The sequence below is a fragment of the Mus musculus genome, chromosome 10 (assembly GCF_000001635.26).
Source record: "Mus musculus strain C57BL/6J chromosome 10, GRCm38.p6 C57BL/6J".
In the NCBI taxonomy this organism is placed as follows: Eukaryota; Metazoa; Chordata; class Mammalia; order Rodentia; family Muridae; genus Mus; species Mus musculus.
In genome coordinates, this window is record NC_000076.6 from 82,725,689 (window position 1) to 82,746,101 (window position 20,413).

The window sequence follows — 20,413 nt, forward strand, 5'->3', positions numbered from 1 at the left end:
CTTCTCTTCACTGAGAAGATGAGGAAACTGGGCAGTGGGGAGTGCTTGTAACCCTGTCCTCGGGAGGCAAGCGTCCTGGGAAGCAGAGGCAGGAGCAGTCTTAGGCCGGCCAGCCAAACCTCCTTGGCAAATTCTAGGCCAGGGAGTCCCTGTCTGAAAAAACACAGGACAGCCTTCTTGAGGAAGAACAGCCCAAGGCTTTCTCTTCTCCATACACATGTACAGACATGTTCACATGCACAAACACATTCACACACACAGGAAAAATAACAGAAGGTGACGACTTGGTGATCTCTCTCTTCCATGTCCCCTCTCCTCCAGCCTTGAACCTTTATAGTTGAGTTGGACTTGATGCTTGTATCGTGCCATGTAGTATGTTGTCAGTATGTTCCTTCACATGCAACTTAGCTTTTCCTTCCATTAGTTGCCTCCCTTTTTCATTATATTTTTCTTTCTTATAATTAATTTATATTCAGATTCCAGCCATTTCTTTTTTCTTTTTCTGTCTTCTGGAGCCTTTCTTCATGCTCTAGTTCAGGGCCTCCTAAGCCTGTTCAACACACAGCCTCCCCTTTTTTGCCTAAGAAAAATGTGCACACTCCAATATCTAATATAAAAGAAGTATACAAATGAAATACCTGCTAATAATAGTTTCTAGAGAAATGTGTGGTGTGTATATGCAAGTAAACTTGTGTACACATGGAAGGTGGAGGCTGGCGTCAGGTGACTTCCCAGTCATTCTCTACTGAGTTTTAAGACAGGCTGTCTGAACCTGAGTCTTGTAAATTCAGCTATACTGACTGGCCAGCAAGCCCTAGGGATCCATCCTCCTGTCTCTACTCTCTGCACACTCTTCCACCTCATAGATCTTTTTCACATGAAATTTTGTTTGGATCCTGGGCCCCTGAACGCAGGTTCTTATATTTGTGCTAAAAGTATTTTATCAAATGAGTCATCTCCCTAACCTGAGAAATTGCTTTAAAAATAATTATTTGGAATGCATACATTAAATATAAAAGCAGCCAAGCGGTGGTGGCGCACACCTTTAATCCCAGCACTCAGGAGGCAGGGGCAGGAGGATTTCTGAGTTCGAGGCCAGCCTGGTCTACAGAATTAGTGCCAGGACAGCCAGGGCTGTACAGAGAAACCCTGTCTTGAAAAACCAAACATATATATATAAAAGCAAATTTTCATGCTGATGAAATGGTTATCCCTTGTTAATTTTTACATGTCTAAGTCTTGGGTGAATACTTAATACTGGAGGATTTAGAACATCTTCAATGTTTTTGAAGATTAATGGCTGTTTTGATTTTATGATTATAGTTGCCAAGAATGCCACCTCACATAAATATGTGGACAAAATGGCAGAAGTAGTTCAGGGCCAGTCCACACATTGCTGGAAACCCCATCCTAACTCTTTCCTTATGAGCCAAAATTCATGTAAGGTTTTTTTAAAACTCAAGCAGCAATTTAAAAAGAAATCAGATATCTAGAGGCCAGCAAAATGGTTCAGTGAACACACACACACACACACACACACACACACGAATAAAACAACAGCAACATTGGAGTGTTTGAAGGAAGGCAGGCCATCTTTATGGTTGCATGGCTATACAATGGATAATGTTGTTGTTAATAAATTGAACTGCCATAAAGTTTAAATGTGTTCATTATATTATGTTTAGGAAGGTAAATTAAATGTCACTAATAAAATCCCCATCTCTTCTGCTCTCCCTGTCCCAATCTCCTCTGCCTCAGCCTCCCAACTAACCAGAATAAAATGTCTATACAGCCAGACTTAGCATTAAGAAGATTTCTGACCAAATTTTCAATAGTAAATAAGACTGGTATTAGTATATTAAGTCTTTATATATAAAATTCATTCATACAGAATAATTCCTTTACTGACATTTTTCTTTTAAGAGTCATCTGATCTTTTCCCTCTGTGTCTGTTTTTTAAAACTCACATAGGGGCTTACACAGTGGTTCCGTGAGCCAGGAACTTAAGCCAGACCGCCAGAGTTCATTCCTGAGCCCACGTAAAAAGCAGGAGAAAACTCACTGCACAGGGTTGTCCTCTGAATACAAGTGCCCACCCGTACACATACACACAGTTAACACATTGTAATAAAAACATTAAATGGAGTGGTTTTCATGGCCTCACTGAGTATTTCTTTGTAATACTAGCCACCATGTTAAAAACTAAACATGCTAAACTACAACTACAGTCTTCAGAGCATGGAGAGTAAGTGGAAAATTCTCCTAAAACTGCTGGATTTAAAGAGTGATTCTATAGAAATTAGTGAGATAATTTTAAATGTTTTATGTTTTAGTAAGTTTTAGTTTCTGTTGTTGTTTTGTGAATCTTACTTATAGCCTAGGCTGGCCTAGAGCACTGGAGATTCCTGCGCTAGCTCTCAAATGACTGGGCTCCCAGGTGTGCACCACCACTCCCTGTTGGTAAACTTGCCTTCCCGAATGTGCTTATAAATGTTTTCCTTTTATGTGTGTACTTCTGTGTCACTTTCATCTCCTGCTATGATGAACTGTTTTATTTCCTGTAGGTTAGTGATACAGTAAACAGTACAAAAACTGAACACACGGCTGTGAGAGGAACTTCACTGAGAAGCAAGCCTGACTCGAGAGCAGTTGACTCGAGTGCCGCTCTGCATTCACCATTGGCACCCAACACTTCCAATAACAGCAGCTGGGTGACGGACATGCTGCGCAAGAATGAAGGTTAGGGTTACGTTTGAAATCAGATCAAAGCTTTATAGCCTGGGTAGGGAACTCCAGAGTTACTGAAAAGTAGACATTATACTGTTTACACTGGTTTTGGTGGGGAGTGTATGTGTGTGTGTGATTTTTCATGACAGGGTTTCTCTGTTCTGCCCTGGCCTTGAACTTGGAGATTGCCCTGCTTCTGCCTCCCAAGTGCTGCCATTAAGGATATGGGCAGCCATCATCCAGCTTGTGTGTGTGTGTGTGTGTGTCTGTGTGTGTGTGTGTCTGTGTGTGTCTATGTCTTACTATGTACTCTTGGCTGTACTGGAACTAACAGACACCCATCTGCCTCTGCCTCTTGAGTGTTTATATTAAAGGCAAGTACTTACGTTACATGTTTTTGATAATTTTCCTCAGAGTGAACATAGCTAACAAGTTCACACGTTGTAAATATGAAATTTTAGTCCAGAGAATGTTTGGTGACATTGAGGTTGGCCAGTGTAGTTAGTGTGACTGTCCCTGTGCTCATTTTCTGGTCACTTTTTAGCTATATGAGGTTATTTGTTTATCTTAATTGCTATTTCTAAAATGCTGAGATAAATAGTTATCATTTAGTAAATAGCAGTGTAGCAAGTATATGAATTAAGGAAATTCGGTTATGGGAACAGCATTCATAAGACAGCTCACGATTTGGTGATTTTTTTAAATTTGACTATTCTGTTGTATTTTGTTTTATTTCTTATTTTTGTTTTTTTGAACAGGATTATACTTTGTAGCCCTTGCTAACCTGGAACTCACTATTGTAGCCTAGGCCAATCTAAACCTGTGGCAGTCCACCTGTCTGAGCCTAGAAACTGTTGTAATTCACCATGCCTGGCTGTATTCAGATGCCACTGAGACACTTATCAAGCATTGTTTGTGATTATTTCACCATCAGCAATTATTTTATCAATTCTGGCATATACTTGGAATAGAAAGTAGCTTTTTAATTTTAAGACTTTGCAATAGCTGTTTTAAATCTGTCTCAGGGATTCAAATATAAAGAGTAAACATTGTTTTTAAATATAACAGGATAAACATTGTTTTATTTCCATTTTGCATCTACAGTAGATAAAAATACTGTGGAACATTATGTTGTATGTTTTTCTCTTTTCATTACTGATGCAAGATTCTCCGTTCTGTTTGGTTGGATTTTACTTTTTTGAGACTGACTCACATTATTCTCCCAGGCTGGCTTAGAACTCAGATGTTTCCCATGCTACCTGGTTTCAAGCTCCTAGTGGTTCTTGTGCTTGGCCCTTCCGAGTGCTGGGATTACAGCATGGCTTGTTATACCCAACACGGTTACTGGCTTTCTTGACATAATAGATAAGCTTGATTCTGAACTTCCAGTTTAAAATTTTTTATTTGTAATTTTCTGCTGTACAAAGAAGTTTATATGCTGAAAACAAATTTGAGCTTGAGCCTTCCAATTTTTCGATAAAATTGGTTCTAAGCAGATGGTAAAGCCAGAGTTTGTACCACAGTGCTGACACACCATAAACACTGTCAGGGCCTGGCTCTTCAGTCTCAGGTCACCAGCAATGTGACATTCTTTGCAGACTGTAAGAACTGCCCTGTGTGCCTCCAGCAGTGAAGGAATGTTATGACTGCATGTGTGTTCTCCTTGAGAGAACCCTCCGGCTTTACCAGACGGAGGGATGGTGAGGAAATAATTGAAAGACTGGTTAGAAGTTCTTTCAAGATTCTCAGGCAGATGTGTAAAGATAACACAGTGGGTAAGATAGAGTAGGGGGAAAGCCAGTGAAGAGGCTCTTAATATGCCTTTAGTATAATATAAAGGTATCTTCATTAAGCTCTGCAGCTGGCTGGTTATGAGAGAAAGGTGAGTCATGTAAGACCATTTTTAGTTGGACATCACAATGGACACCGAGCTTCATCAAAATGGAAATAGAGGAGTGAGAACACACTAGGAAGAACTTTGAACTTAATTGAAATACTCTATACTTTAATATCTAGATATGGAGTCCAGAAAGCAGTATTTGTCTGTAAGTACAAATGTAGAAGTCATCTGAAATGTAAGTTCCACAAGAGCAGATTCCCAACAGGCAGTCCGTGCCCAGGCCATCCATGCTTGACTGACTGGTGACTGAGCAGTGACTGGTGTTTGCAGCTTAGGGTGTGGTGGGAGAGGGAAGAACTGTGTAAGAACACCAGGTAGAAAATGTCACTGAGGAGAGTGAGAAAGGGGCCCTTAGCTTAGTAAAAGAGAAGTGGGTTTTTTTTTTGTTTGTTTGTTTGCCTGCTGTTATTTTAGTCTCTTTCTTTAGAGTAGGCATCACAGTTTGCAACTCTTTGTATTTTACCAGATGAAGAAGTTGGTGAGGCATGAACCCTGCCTGTTTTCTCTCAGCATCGTAGAAACAAACACACTGCCTGATAGAAGGTCTGCTTTGTTGTCAGATGAGTGAATATAATTCATAGGAAGAGACAGGCTTTAAACAGAAATGTGTGGGCACCACTGTTTATCTTCCACAGTGGAAGAGAAGACAGAAAATGGACAACATCATAAAGACATTTAGAACAGGAGAAAGCATAACAGTGAAGAAATTCATGCCAGATTACCACCCCCTCCATACAGACACACCATAAATTAGTGTCAAAGCATTTGATCTCTAGTGTAGTAGCAAGTAATGTCAGTATTTAGTATGGAAGAGGAGCCAAGATGTTACACATTCATGCTAGGTCCAGTGCACCTACTCTAACATCTTATACCCAGAGATTAATCAGAAAGCACCAGGCTTTAAACTCAGGGCCTCGTGCTTAGCACATGTAGTGTACTAAGTGGTTGCCTGGACTTAAGGACAGTAATTCCTGAACCTTGGCTCTCCAGTACCATTTCCAGTATGCAGACTACGGTAGCCCAGCAGACCATTAAAACTGATCCATCCAGTACAAATGGGGTAAAAGCCCGTTTGTTAAAGCCGAGACCTCACTAGCAACATGTAGTACCAAATCTAAAGGTTTGGAAGACGTTTCCCACACTGTGCTGTGATCCACTGATGCTCGTGAATCCTCACAGTTAACCCGTGTAGACAGGGATTGCACTGCACTGTGGAGAAGATCATGAAGCAGTTAGATATGTAGAATAGTCTGTCCTTTTTCCTCCCTTTGACTTTTATCTTTTGTGAACTAAATCTCACCATGTAGCCTAGTCTGATCTCCTAACTTGAGGTCCCCCTGCCTCAGCCTCCTGAGTGCTGAGATTATAGGTGCGTAATTTTGCACCCAACTATACACCTCTTGTTAGCCTCAAATTAAACAAGTGTTTTTTGCTTGTTATGTTAGGAACTGAACCCAGGGTCATTGTTATGCTACACTTAGCTACATCCCCATCCCAGTATATTCTTTGCTCCTTTGTGCTAAGTGTTTAGATCAACACACACTAGGATACAACATATCTCCTCTACTCTGAGTAGGCTCAGCAAACTTGTTCCTTAGGAAGGATTAGTGCAGAGGATTAACAGTCCTTGGAGTTGATTGGTTTCTAAGGTTGTAACAACTTACTGCCTTGTACTAGGAACTGGGTTTCATCGTTGTAAGCATCCTCTCTTTCACTGTAGCTCGTCACCAAAGCCTTAGGAAGAAGCGTTGGCATTAGTTTGAATGGTTATTCATTTCTGATTGCTCTATTTTTCTCAGGTTATTGTTGGTGGTGGTGGTGGTGGTGGTGGTGGTGTGTGTGTGTGTGTGTGTGTATGCACTCACATGTGTGAGTTCATGCACTCTTGTACCCACAGATATGATTGTGTGTGCATGTGAAGGCCAGAGACACCTTATGTGTCTCCCTCAGTAACTGTACACCCTGTTGCTTGAGATCGGGTCTCTAATTTTTACATGGAGCTTGCCAGTTTAGCTAACCCGTCTGACCAAGAAGCCTCAGTGATCTGCTTTTCTCTGCCTCCCCAGCACTGGGCACCATGCCCAGGTGTTTTATATGGCTTCTGGGATTGAACTAACTGAGAGATTTCCCTAGCTCCCCAGTTTTTTGGGTCCCTTTAATCATGATAAAATACACATAACACAGATATGTTTACAAGTTTGGTGTCATTTAATACTCTGTATGTTTCTTAACTGTTTTAGTATGTCTGAGTGATTATTTAATAGTTAACTGGTGGTTTGGTTTTCAGTTGATGAAATATGTGCTCTGCCTGCAACTAAGATCAGCCGTGTAGAGGTGCATGCTGCAGCAACGCCATTTTCTGTAAGTTTATGACATGGTGGTGATGTGTGTTTAAATGAAAATGGTCTCAGGTTTCGTGTAGTAAGGAACTGATATAAATTTAGAAGCAGTCAGAGAAGTAGGAAATTTCATAATATATTTAGTGAAAAAGATGATACAATAATAATAATGTACATTTTGTGGACCCAGTTTTGATGTAAAAATGTACTTAATACCCATGTTCATATTCTCAGTGTATCAGCTCACAACGTACTTTCAATTGCTATTTCTGGGATGTGAGACCACAGATAATTTTGACATTCTTCTCCATGCTTTCTCTATTTTATATATGTTTAAATGAACATACGCATGTCTATTAGTGAAGTTACATTAATGGTTAAAAGATGGGATTTGTCATGGAACAGAAATGCTTGTGTAGCAGCACAGCAGAGCTTTGCAATAGCAGATTGATGTCCGTGCACAGCGAGCTCAGAAGTCTGACACTGACTTGTTCTATGGAGGCCATAATGGGCTTGTGTATCACCAAACTTAAATGCTTGCGGAGTTCCTCACAGATACTCCAGGATTGCCTGCTTATGAGGATCATAAAGACATACTATTTGTAGGGTTTTAAAAAATAGTCATTTTACTTTGTTGCTGTGATAATTTTATTGATTAATTGCTTACCTTTTAGAGTCATTCAAAATTGTCTATAGTTTTTTCATTTTGAGAATTTTAATCATATATCTTTCTTCATCGGTGTTCACCTTTCCAGAATGATAGTCTGTGTTTGTAGACTCTCCTCAGGGAAGGATTATTAAATGGAAAGATGTTTCTTCTGAATCTGTTTGTGATTCATCAGCCCCAGTTGTGTTTGTAATTTCAGCTGGAGTCAGGTGCCTTCCTTAAACCTTGCTGAAGGTTGTTACAGCTTTAGCAAATGACCTTTTAAAGCAGCTCCCTAGCCGTTAAAGACTCTTGTAATCAGTTCATTTTGTGCTGTGTGACCACCTACACTAAAAGCGTGTGCACGTGCTCTTGTACATTTATGACAGAAGTAACTGAAGTGCACACTTGTTTTGAGCTTCTGCAAGCAGCGTGTTGTTCATAAAAAGACAGTGGCTCACCCCAGAAAGTAGCTTAAATTAAAGTCTGTTTGTAAAGCAGAGCAAAGAAATGTAAAGAAGTTTAATCTACTCCCCGAGTTAGTATATATTGAAGTATATTCAAATTGCATTTTAGTTTTGAACTTTTTTTCTCCTTTTAGGTTTGGAGAAGCACAGGTATTTCAGATACAAAAATCACTGATCTCTGCTTGTTTGTTTTGAATCTAGAGGGATGGAGTTTTCTACCTGTTCCTTTATGAGTAGATAGTAGCATTTCTCTAAAGGGGTTACACTTTCTGAGGGTCTCTGACAGTGTTCTACAGGACAGCTGGCATTTAAACCTGTCACTGATGGGAAGCATGCTCACTGTACCCAGATTGATAGATAGCAGCAAGTTCCTGGTGCCTGGTACCTGTTACACTCTCAGTTCAATGGGCATCCCCTTCCCATTGGCCACTGACCCAGTCTGTTCAGACTTGTTTTCTATGAACTTGTAATGAGTGCTATTCATCCATGTGCACACTTGTAGATCACTGCATGGGATTATGTAAGTCTTGACAGTTCTATGTTCAATGTGGTCTTCATAAATTTTCCTTTCTCTGAAATTAGAAAGAGACACCTTCAAATCCAGTGGCCATTTTGAAAGCAGAGCAGTGGTGTGATGTGGGAATTTTTAAAAACAACACAGCTTTGGTGAGCCAGTTTTATTTGCTACCAAAAGGAAAACAAAGTATGTCAAAGGTAACTGTTAATAAATTTCCTATACTTTGAGAGCTGAGGATGTAACTGTGGTAGAATGCATGCCTATCATGTACGTGAATTTGGCATAACTCCTAGCACTTCAAAAAGCAAGCTAAACATAAAGAACATGAATTGTGATCCTGGAGAGTAGGATTATTTTGATAACTGTAATTGAGGTCATTTGAAGGAATTAAGTTGGGATCTTTCCACAGTGTATTATTGAGAGTGTTGTATATATAATCATCTTGCATTCTTTAATGCTGCTTTTTAAATACGACACATATCATTTTAAAAATAATCTGCATTGACTAAGGTGTGTATCTTTTCTTTTTTTGAGACAGAGTCTCATGTAACCAGGCTAGTCTCAAACTTCTTAGGTAGCCAAGGCTGGCCTGAAAGTCCTGATTCTCTTGTTTCCACCTCCCAATTACTTTAATAGGATTACAGGTATAATTGAGCTGGGTTCCAAGGCTGGGGTCCAAGATCTGGTCTGGTCAGATAAAATAAGGGCTTAAAAAATGTCTCAGATGGTGGTGTTTGTGCATGCCTTTGATCTCAGCACTCAGGCAGTCAGATCTTTTGAGTTTGAGGCCAGCCTGGTCTGAAGAGTGAGTTCCAGGACAGCCAGGGCTTTATAGAGAAACCACATCTTGAACAAGAATAACAAAAAAAGCCTGCTTCAGGGTGGGTGGTGGTGGCACCCACCTTTAATCCCAGCACTCAAGAGGCAGAAGCAGGCAAATGTCTGTGAGTTGGAGGCCAGCCTGGTCTACAGAGTTCTAGGGCAGCCAGAGAGACACAATAAGAGCCTGTATCACATATTATAATACCTGATTATTTCAGATGAGGGATACCCAAACCAACCTAAATATCACATATCAGTTTAGTTTCTGTAACAAAACCTTTGGCAGCCTTTACTCTTTTTTACATTGAATATTTTTAATTCTTGATAAAAATGAAAATTCTAGTAAACACCACTTTTACGGCTGAGATTCCTGCCTAACGATGAATCTATGTCCATATAAAGATACATCTGGTAGTACTATGTCCAATTGTCTGAGGAACTGATTGATTTCCGCCAGACTGATTTCCAATGGAGGAGTGTTCCTCTTTCTCCACGTCCTCGCCAGCATCTGCTGTCACCTGAGTTTTTGATCTTAGCCATTCTAACTGGTGTGAAGTGGAATCTCAGAGTTGTTTTGATTTGCATTTCCCTGAGGATTAAGGATGTTGAACATTTTTTCAGGTGCTTCTCAGCCATTCAGTATTCCTCAGTTGAGGATTCTTTGTTTAGCTCTGAGCCCCATTTTTGAATGGGGTTATTTGATTTTCTGGAGTCCATCTTATGGAGTTTTTATATATATTGGATATTAATCCCCTATCTGATTTAGGATTGGTAAAGATCCTTTCCCAATCTGTTGGTGGCCTTTTTGTCTTATTGACATTGTCTTTTGCCTTACAGACAGAAGCTTTGCAATTTTATGAGGTCCCATTTGTCAATTCTCGATCTTACAGCACATGCCATTACTGTTCTGTTCAGGAATTCTTCCCCTGTGCCCATATCTTCGAGGCTTTTCCGCACTTTCACCTCTATAAGTTTCAGTGTCTCTGGTTTTATATGGAGTTCCTTGATCCACTTAGACTTGAGCTTTGTACAAGGAGATAAGAATGGATCAATTAGCATTCTTCTACATGATGACTGCCAGTTCTGCCAGCACCATTTGTTGAAAATGGTGTCTTTTTTTCCACTGGATGGTTTTAGCTCCCTTGTCAAAGATCAAGTGACCATAGGTGTGTGGGTTCATTTCTGGGTCTTCAATTCTTAAAGATCCAGCAATACCTCTCCTGGGCATATACCCAGAAGATGTTCCAACTTGTAATAAGGACACATGCTCCACTATGTTCATAGCGGACTTATTTATAATAGCCAGAAGCTGTAAAGAACCCTGATGTCCCTCAACAGAGGAATGGATAAAGAAAATGTGGTACATTCACACAATGGAGTCCTACTCAGCTATTAAAAACAATGGATTTATGAAATTCTTAGGCAAATGGATGGATCTGGAGGATATCATCCTAAGTGAGGTATCCCAATCACAAAAGAACACACATGATATGCACTCACTGATAAGTGGATATTAACCCAGAAACTTAGACTACCCAAGATACAATTTGCAAAACACATGAAACTCAAGAAGAAGGAAGAACAAAGTGTGGATATTTTGTTCCTTCTTAGAATGGGGAACAAAATACCCATGTAAGGAGTTACAGAAACAAAGTTTGGAGCTGAGATGGAAGAAAGGACCATCCAGAGACTGCCCCACCCGGGGATCCATCCCATATATAACCACCAAACGCAGATACTATTGCATACACCAGCAAGATTTTGCTGACAGGACCCTGATATAGCTATCTCTTGTGAGGCTATGCCAGTGGCAAATACAGAAGTGGATGCTCACAGTCATCTATTGGATGGAACACAGGGCCCCTAAAGAAGGAGTTAGAGAAGGTACCCAAGGAGCTAAAGGGGTCGGCAACCCTATAGTAGGATCAACAATATGAACTAACCAGTAACCCCCAGAACTGTGTCTCTAGTTGCATATGTAGCAGTGGATGGCATAGTCGGCCATCAATGGGAGAGAGACCCTTGGTATTGCGAAGATCATATGCCCCAGTACAGAGGAATGCCAGGACCAGGATGAGTGAGTGGTTTGGGGAGCAGGCTGGGGGAAGGGTATCGGGGATTTTCAGGATAGCATTTGAAATGTAAATGAAGAAAATATCTAATTTAAAAAATGAAAAAAAAGATATGTCCACATGTGAAGACATGTTAGCAACCTAATTTTTCAAAACTTTATTAATTTTTAATTTCTTAATTCAAAAACCTGCAGCGAGAACATTTGAATTTGAATTTCTTTTTTTACTTTACTTTTTTTTTTGCATTTGTTTTGTTTTATGTTTTTATAAAATAGGGGCAGGGTTTCTCTGTGTAGTATTGGTTGTCCTAGAATGCTGTAGACCAGGCTGGCCTCAAACTCAGATCTGCCTGCTTCTTCCCCTACGGTGTTGGGATTAGAGGTGTGTGCCACCACTACTCAGCTGTATCTGAATTTCTAGTTTTGACATTCTTCAGTGTTAACTGAGCAAAGTTGTCCAGATCTCTGAGACCAGGCTTCCACACAGTGTGATGGTCCAGTGGCATAGGCCTGGTGGCTGGGCAGAAGAGTTGCAAAGCCTTTGCTGGGTATAGATGCTAGAGTAGTACCACCCGAGAGAGAGGATGTCACCATTTAATATCCTGAATAGAGTCTCTAAATACACTACATGTTACTTTTCTGCCAAGCTTACTTTTCTGTCTCTAAAGGGCAGTGCTCCTAGTAGGACTATTATATGACACCAAGGCTGGGATTCTTCTCCCAGAAGAATTTAATAAGTTCACGTGGAGTGGGGATGGGGATTTGTATTGTTTATTGTGACAGCAGCTCTGTTTTTTAATTTTTAGTTGTTGTTTTTTTCCTGCCTCTACTGCCTCTCCTGTGCAGAATTCCCTTGCCTTTCTCCTTATACTGAGAGGTTCAGCTCACGTTTCCTCTGGATAAGAATCCCTGGTTCAGGCAGGGGCTTGATGGGTTCTGTATTAGAGTTTACTCTTTGTGTGATAGAGAGAAATACATTATGGAACTGGGTCCTTAAAATACACTCATTCTTAAAAAGTTTTGTTGTTTAATAAAAATAGAATTTTAACTTTGACGTATTATATGTGCCTTTTCTCTGACTCTGTATATTTTACATTTCAGGTAGGAAATGCAGACGTGCCTGACTACAGTTTGCTTAAGAAACAGGATCTTGTTCCAGGAACAGTATATAAGTTCAGGGTTGCTGCGATCAATGGCTGTGGAATAGGCCCTCTCAGTAAAGTCAGTGAATTTAAAACGTGTACTCCTGGTTTCCCTGGAGCCCCATCTACAGTCCGCATCTCTAAGGTAGTCTGTCAGGTCCAGCACGACTTGACTGTGATACAAATGATTTGAAACTCCTATGTTGAAACATTCGTATTAGCACTTATGAAAAGTACCTAAGAGAGGTGGATTAAATGTTAAACGTTTTAGTAGCCATGCATGGTATTTTTCAGTACCAGATCGCAAGCCGGATTATAATATGCGCAGCACAGAAGGACTGAAGTCAGTGTGTACTGTCTTGCCTGCATCACCCAGAGTTCACTCTGGAGAGTTCTAGATTTCAGAGCATACGAAGCTGGATCACATTTTATTATAAGCCTTGCTCTTTGTTAGGAAGGAAAATGCCCTTTGGGGATATGATAGGAAGCTTGGGTATTTAAACTGTACTTTGTAAAAAGTGTGTGTAAACTGTGGAGCCAGTTAAGATAGAGTCTTAGTCAGCAGTAAGGGTGGCCCGGGGAAGGAAGGCTCTGTCTTGTAAAGGCACAGTGATCCTCGAGAGAGCTGGAGAGCCCTTCACCTTTCTTCTTCTTTTCTAGAATGTTGACGGTATCCACCTTTCCTGGGAGCCTCCAACTTCACCTTCTGGAAATATTTTGGAATATTCAGCCTACTTGGCTATCCGCACAGCACAGATGCAAGATAATCCAAGCCAACTTGTATTCATGAGGATCTACTGTGGTCTTAAAACCTCATGTACAGTGACTGCTGGGCAGCTTGCAAATGCACATATTGATTACACATCCAGACCCGCCATTGTGTTCAGAATATCCGCAAAGAATGAAAAGGGCTATGGACCAGCCACACAAGTCCGATGGCTTCAAGGTAACAGTAAGAAAGCTCCTTTGAGTTGAGTTGTTTTTTATTAAAGCTGTTGTGATAGTTATTTATTAGTAACTGGTTATGAACATCTGTTCTTTGAGAGTATTCTCTGACTGTATTTCTAGCAGTTATGAATTTGAGTTTGTAAGTTGTTCTTAAAATGTATTTGCTCACTTCTAGATCCAAATAAAGATAGAAAGAAGCAAAGACTGAAAATTAGTATATGGATTCTTCCTTACCCATATAGCTGCTTATAAAGGAAAAAAAAAATAGCAAAATGAAGATAAAAGCCGTAAGGTGTATTGCCCCTTTTCTTTTACTCAGTCATCCTGCGGCTACTGAGATGAGTTTAGTACTGGCTGGTGTACACCACTGTGGTGGGTGTTTCCCATGTTGTAAATGCCCTGGCTGAGTACCCGCCGGCCTTATTCCAGGAGCAGGGGTCTTCTGTCAGCTATCTCTCAGTGCAGAGGATCTTCGATTCTAAGTTTAGTAGCCACCTTACTCCCTTATCTTCAGTTATCACAAGCTTAAGCAATTAAAAGAGAAAGGCTAGGTCAGCAACTCTGCTTTTGATTTTTAAAATTATTTTCTGAGAATCCCAGCAAAATATAAAAAGGATAGTGGACAGTCTTGATTTGTGTCTGACCAAGATACCTGAATGTATCTTTAGCTAAAGCACTTAGTCTATCTGGCCCTTGATCTCTTCACTGGCAAGTGAAGGAGTTAGGAGGGTTTTCCTTTAAAGTCCCTTTCAGCTCCAAACGTTCCTATTTTCCTTGGGAGCTGGCTATATCCCTGAACACTGTCACGTGTCTAATAGGACCTAGGTTTTTACAGTGTTTTAAACATTTGTAAGATCTTTGTAAATGCTCTAGATGTTTTATTTTTGAATTATTTTTACCTCAAAATTGTATAAGCTTTTTTATATCGGAAAAAAAAGCACTAGATGGCCACTTCAGGCTCCTTGCCACCTTAGAGATGCAGAAGGCTCCGAGACCACTTGGCTACAGGTAACTTACTTTCCACCATTTGAAGTGTCATAATTTGGCTGGCTAGTCAGTTAGGAAGTGACTGCACACAGAACAGACTCTGCAGAGGAGACGTTTCAGGCCGAGGGCTGCAGTTAGCACAAGCACAGGTCCGCTTCTCCAGCGACATGATCTCATGCCAGTGTAGGACGACTGAGTAGCTGTGCCCTCCAACCTTCGTGTGATGTGCCCAGTGTAGATGAATATGATTGTGAAGAATTAATAGATATATATATGCCAGTTACTAACTTAAAGTGTATAGAATATTTTAATATATAATTTTTTGTAAAGAACTGGGATTTTTATACTACAGTATTTGTAATTAATGTGTCTCACTAATTAAATTTCTCTTGAAGAAAATATGCAAACTATTAGACACATGAGTGGCTTTTGAACTCTAAAGATAAAATAAATGCACTACTCTGGTGTTGTTAGGATACCTTTTGGGTACATGAATCTTCCTAATTCAAAGGGTCCTGTCCAAGCAGTGTTTACAAGGAGGCCTTTGGTTCCCACGGGGAGAGCTTCACTCTGCCTTCATTTAATTTATGTGCTTTGCTTTGGCAGCGCTTGCTTTTTGCACTAGTAGACTTTGAACTTACCTCATTATTATGTTTGTAATCATTGTGTAGCTTCCATGATGTGTCTGATAGAAGCTAAACATGTCTTAACCAAAGTTACATGGGATGCAGATTTGCACATATGGACTAGTAAGTAGGCTTTGCTGTATATGTGTGCTCAGCTAAGAAGAGTAGCCAGTTTTAGAAAGTGTGTGTTTTAAGCCCAGTTACTTTAGTAGAAAACTTTGGGCTTCCAGTCCTATTCTTTGTATTAATTAGCAGTTTGCATCTTGAAACCATTTATCTTACTATTGAGGCAAAGGTTGATGTCAAGCAGACGAGAACGCTGAGTTTGTGCTCATTTTACCTATTTAGTATGCGGTTTAGTTGATTTTGCTTAAAGGCATCACCTTCTTTTCTATTCTAGACCAGGAAAAAGATGTGGGCCCATGGTTCTAATACCCGATTTGCTTCTTTGAAGAAAGGGTGGCCTTTCTATACTAAGCGATTTGTTACAATAATAAACCTTTTTACCTCAAGAATTGCCCAAATTGTATTTTTTCCATTGGCATTACTTCCTTAGCATAAATCATGTTTCTGTTATGGGACTGGTGGCTGAAAGATCCCCTTAGCAGATCTGTGTGGCTTTGCTGTTAGCAATTCCTATGGTGCTAGAGCTGCATGTCTGTGAGAGCAGCTGTTCTGCCAACATGCATAGCGGGGGGCTTCTAAGGACTGCACGTCGTCAGCTGCCGTCTTCAGCACGCAGACCTTGGGTTTTTTGTTTGTTTGTATGTGTGTGTGTGTGTGTGTGTGTGTGTGTGTGTGTGTGCATGTGTGTGTGCGTGTGTGTGCACGCTGGAGAACTGGAGATTGACCTTGGGGCCTGGGCACCTAGGCTAGTGTTCTAATAGCAAGCAACACCACAGCCCAGGCAGATAACTCTTCCAAGAGGATTTTACCTAAGTTAAGTTTCTTTCTTTTGTCTCCAAGCTGTATAGCTGTCTTTGTGTCACAAGCCTCTTCCATGTGTTCTGGACTTTGGTTCACATAAGTAAAAATACTGTTGATACTGCATGCTCTTAGAATTATGTTTTTTTAAATACTGTATTGGCCTTATTTTATTTTAGCGCATTGTTTTAACTAGAAATAAGTTATATATAAACTCAGTCTGTATTTAAGAACTAAGAGAATCTGTTTGCATGGGAGGCACCTTTGCCCCATAACCCAGTTACATGTTAAGTCACCTGCAGAGGAGTGAAGCTGCCACTCAGTATCTCACAGGCTTGCAGACGAGCAAAAATCGCTTCTGCTTTAGAGTGTCTGCTCTAACTAAGGGGCTTTATTTAAAACAATAGCATAGTAACGTAAAGACATTTGTTATGTTCTGTCTGGAGTGATTGGTATCTGGGGGTTACTCCTGTAGTAAGCTGCTCCCAAGTGGAGAGACTGCGAGTAGGCTTGGTCTTTGGCCATTTGAAGTAACTGCTGTGCTTCCCAAGACTGGTTTTAGGCAGTTGTATGTATTGTGTACCAATGATATGTAAAATAAAAGTTCCTTTTTCTATAAACAGTTACAGGTGGTATTATTTCTTTGACTTAAAGTGTAGTGTGGCAGAGCCTGTCTGTGGGATGCCGATGTGTGTCATTCACTGGAATATAACAGGATCTCTAACCTAGGATGGACTCTCAGAAAGAAGTAGGTTGTGCTCAGGAGTCAAAATGGAGTGGGTTTGAAGGAGAGTGGCTTAGTGTATTTAGTAATCTGAGGGGAATAGACTTTTTAGTTTTGCCTTGCCTCACCCTGCCTGGTTCCTAAGGAAATCACAAGACAGAAAATGAGTTTAGGAGGGAGATGCTAGGACCTCTCAAAAGAGGAAGTCCTGATCTGAAGTTATTGTAGCATTTAATGAGATTAGTGGATTAATCTCTTGTATTTGTTCCTTTTTGTTGCTATCTTTTCTGTTTGTTTTGAGACAGGATCTGACTAAACAGCCATGGGTGCCCTGGAGTTAACCATGTAGCTTATAGGCTGACCTCATCCATTCACCTGGCTCTGCCTCCAATGATCCAAAGCATGTGCCACTACACCGGGCAGAAATCAGTCCCTCATGCCACTGCTGAGCTTACTAGGCAATACACTGTCTTGTTTGGCTGGGACAAGGTCTCATTCTGTAACCTAGGGTGACTTTAAACCCATGGTACTCTTCTGCCTCAGCCTCCCAGTGCTGGGATTCCAGCCCAAGTCATACTTAATTAGTAAGTGACCTTGGCCTTCCTCCCCTCAGTCTAGTGACAGTTAAAAGTCCCTGTACTTATGTATTTCTGTAACTTCAATATTTTATGCTGAGCATACATGGAAAAAAAACCTGTAATGTTCAGGAAGAAATTAAAAAGCAGGTTCTGTAAGCTGAATGAAAGCTGTAAAATCTTGGGATAGTTAGCCTCCATGTCTCAAACGGCTCTCCATCTTCCTGTCAGTGTGGAGCTGCTGTCCTTTGCAGAATAAAATTTAAAAAAAGAAAGTGTCTGCTTGAGGGGTCTCCTGCCTTCAACAGGCTCCATCAGACACGGAGCATGTGTACATCTAGTAAAAGGCATAGCAGGTGCTTGGCGGGGTCTAGAAACCCCCAGGGTTTGCAGCAAAACCCTCCAGTTGCAGTTTGACACCACCTTCATTCCAGATCAAATGTGGGCAAGAGTCTGGGTCTCGGAGCTGACTGGGTGTCTGTGTGTTTGTTGTTCTAGATAACCGCAGCAGTGCCTATAACTTGTGATGAGTTGCTGGCACTTTGAGTAGAACTGAGGAGGCCTTGGGGCTCTTTCTCTGCTTCACCTGGGCTGCCCTGCCCCACTCCATAGTCCAATAGGACAAGAACTGCAGTGGCTGATGGCCTCGCTCTTTCATGAGCTCTTCATTCAATTGGGTTTTTTTGTTGTTGTTGTTGTTGTTTTTGGTTTTTTGTGGTTTTTCGAGACAGGGTTTCTCTGTGTAGTCCTGGCTGTCCTGGAACTCACTTTGTAGACCAGGCTGGCCTCGAACTCAGAAATCCGCCTGCCTCTGCCTCCCGAGTGCTGGGATTAAAGGCCTGCACCACCACGCCCGGCTGTCATTCAGTTTTTCAGAATGTCTGAATTGAGGGCCAGAGCTTTGACTGATTCCTGAACTAGAAGTTGTCCCTTAACTGCTGCAAGTCCACAAAAATGGGCACAGACAGGGATGTTGGCAGACAGTCTAGAAACGGTTGACATTTTTTACATGCCCAGAAGGGATCTGACCCTGATGACCGTAGAGAGACAGTTGAGAATGGCTGTATGTTGCCCAGGATTTAGATCTACATAAGCATACAAATGCACAATTAGGAGAATGTGCCTAGGCAGTGCCATTCAGTAAGGAGGTATAGTTTACTTTACATTAACAATTAGTCCATCGAACCCCAGGCTAGCTGAGACCTTATACACTCCAGCCTGGCTCATTATCTGCTTTGTAGAAGTCACTATACCTAGTGAGCAAACCACTCACTCATGCAGAGACGCAGTGGTGGCAGAGAGCTGCTGTGGAAGAGCTGGGCTATGGTGCTGTGAGCCTGCAGACTCTTCACCAGCTTTGCTGAGAAATCATCCACCCCTCGTGGTTTGCTGTGTCCTGGAAACCCCTCTGCTGTTGGCTGCCGCAGACTTGTACGCCGCAACTGAAGTGGTGGCAGTGTCGTCTTGATTGGTGGAATAGATCACAGCCTCACATCTTTCTTGTTTAAAAGCATTTGCAATGAAACAGGGCATGCCAACTATAAACTGTTCATATGGTGTTTAAAAAAAAAGTAAAAATGAGATTTTTAACAAACTCTTAAGCAGAATTCCCTTACCTGCCTAGAACACCTTCTACCCTTCCCCACTTCACACACACCATGCAGTTTAAGTGTTCTGGATTTGTTTTAGTAATTATTCCTGTGTTTTTATTTGTAGTTCTATCATACATGTGTATGTGCTTAATAAAATGTTTAGATTTCCCGGGTTTTGAACTTGTATGTAAAATGAGTCATGGTGTGTGACATTTCCTGGAATTCTTTTACATCCACACCCATGTTTATGCATATGACCATCTTCCACATCTTCCTATATATATAATACTACAATTATATGCGCTCTTCTGTCTACCAGAATTTGGATTTTTTTTTTTCAGATTGTTGCTACTGAAGACATTCTGCCCAGTGTAATGTAGATTCTGTTCCTTGTTGTGTCAGTGTTGGGGACAGTGACAGCACAGGACATACTCAGTAAATGTTTGAGAAATGTATAGCTTCTTGTATGTGCAAGAGTTCTGTCAGGTGTCTTTGAAGTATTACACTGTGGTTCAATAACCACACCTTTAGGAGGGTCTTTGAGGACAGCCTTTAATCACAGCATTGAGACAGTTGTCCTTTTACTGCTTTCCCCAAGTTTCAGTATTGTCCCAAGGTGTAGCATCACAGCTAATATCTACTCAAGCATAGACATGATGTTTCGTGTCTGTCAGTCTCCGCTTTAGTTTCTTGTGTGGGAAGTACTAACAGATGCACCCTTCATGTGCTGTAGCTCTTCCAGTGCCTCAATAATTTCTTAGAGTGTTAGAGTTCAGAGACCATGGACTTGAATATCACAGCAGGAGTCTTCTGTTATGCTGAGCTGGGCTTTAAATGGCTGTCACTGGCAGTGTCTCTGCTATTCCTGGAGCTACACCTTGGAGATACTCGTTCTTGGACATCTAGTACTTGCCATTTAGGTGCGTATTATACAGTATTTCATGTTGGGTTTAATTTGCATTTCGCTTATTACTAATGGAATAATTCTCCATATATGGGTCCTCTTCTATGCAATACTGATTAGTATCTTTTGCCCATGTTTGATAAGTTGTTTTTCATTGACACTTATGGTTTCTAAGTATGTTCTGGATGTCAGTCCTTTGCATATGGTTACATACATTTCCTACCAAATTTGTGCATTGTCTTCTGTAGTTGTGTTGAATGTGCTAATCAACATCTTTTCCCTGTGTCTTCCCAGTCAGAAGCATGCTATTTCTCTCTCTCCATTGGTTAGGCTATCTTTAATTTCTTCCAATAAACAAGTTTTCCCCACAAAAGCCTCTATGTCTTACATTAGATTTCACTGTAAGAAGTGTGTGTGTGTGTGTGTATTCCTGAGTGCATGTGTGTTTTGTTTTGTTGAGACAGGGTTTCTCTGTGTGGCCCTGGCTGGCTGTCCTGGAACT

The 20,413-nt window shown here is 40.9% G+C and overlaps 1 protein-coding gene across 7 annotated transcripts in view; it reads left to right on the forward strand.

Moving 5' to 3' along the window:
• The window catches only part of Hcfc2 (host cell factor C2), a 96,859-nt gene that overhangs the window by 26,682 nt on the left and 49,764 nt on the right, over window positions 1–20,413 (forward strand). For 5 of the 7 annotated variants that reach the window (XM_030245241.1, XM_030245242.1, XM_011243545.3 and 2 more), the window contains exons 10-14: window positions 2,565–2,739; window positions 6,915–6,988; window positions 8,662–8,793; window positions 12,591–12,776; window positions 13,292–13,577. In XM_030245241.1, coding sequence (XP_030101101.1) covers window positions 2,565–2,739; window positions 6,915–6,988; window positions 8,662–8,793; window positions 12,591–12,776; window positions 13,292–13,577 — 853 coding nt within the window. Of the gene's footprint in view, window positions 1–2,564; window positions 2,740–6,914; window positions 6,989–8,661; window positions 8,794–12,590; window positions 12,777–13,291; window positions 16,741–20,413 lie in introns of those variants that run through there. The other 2 variants (NM_001081218.1, NM_001368720.1) reach the window with 2 other exon arrangements.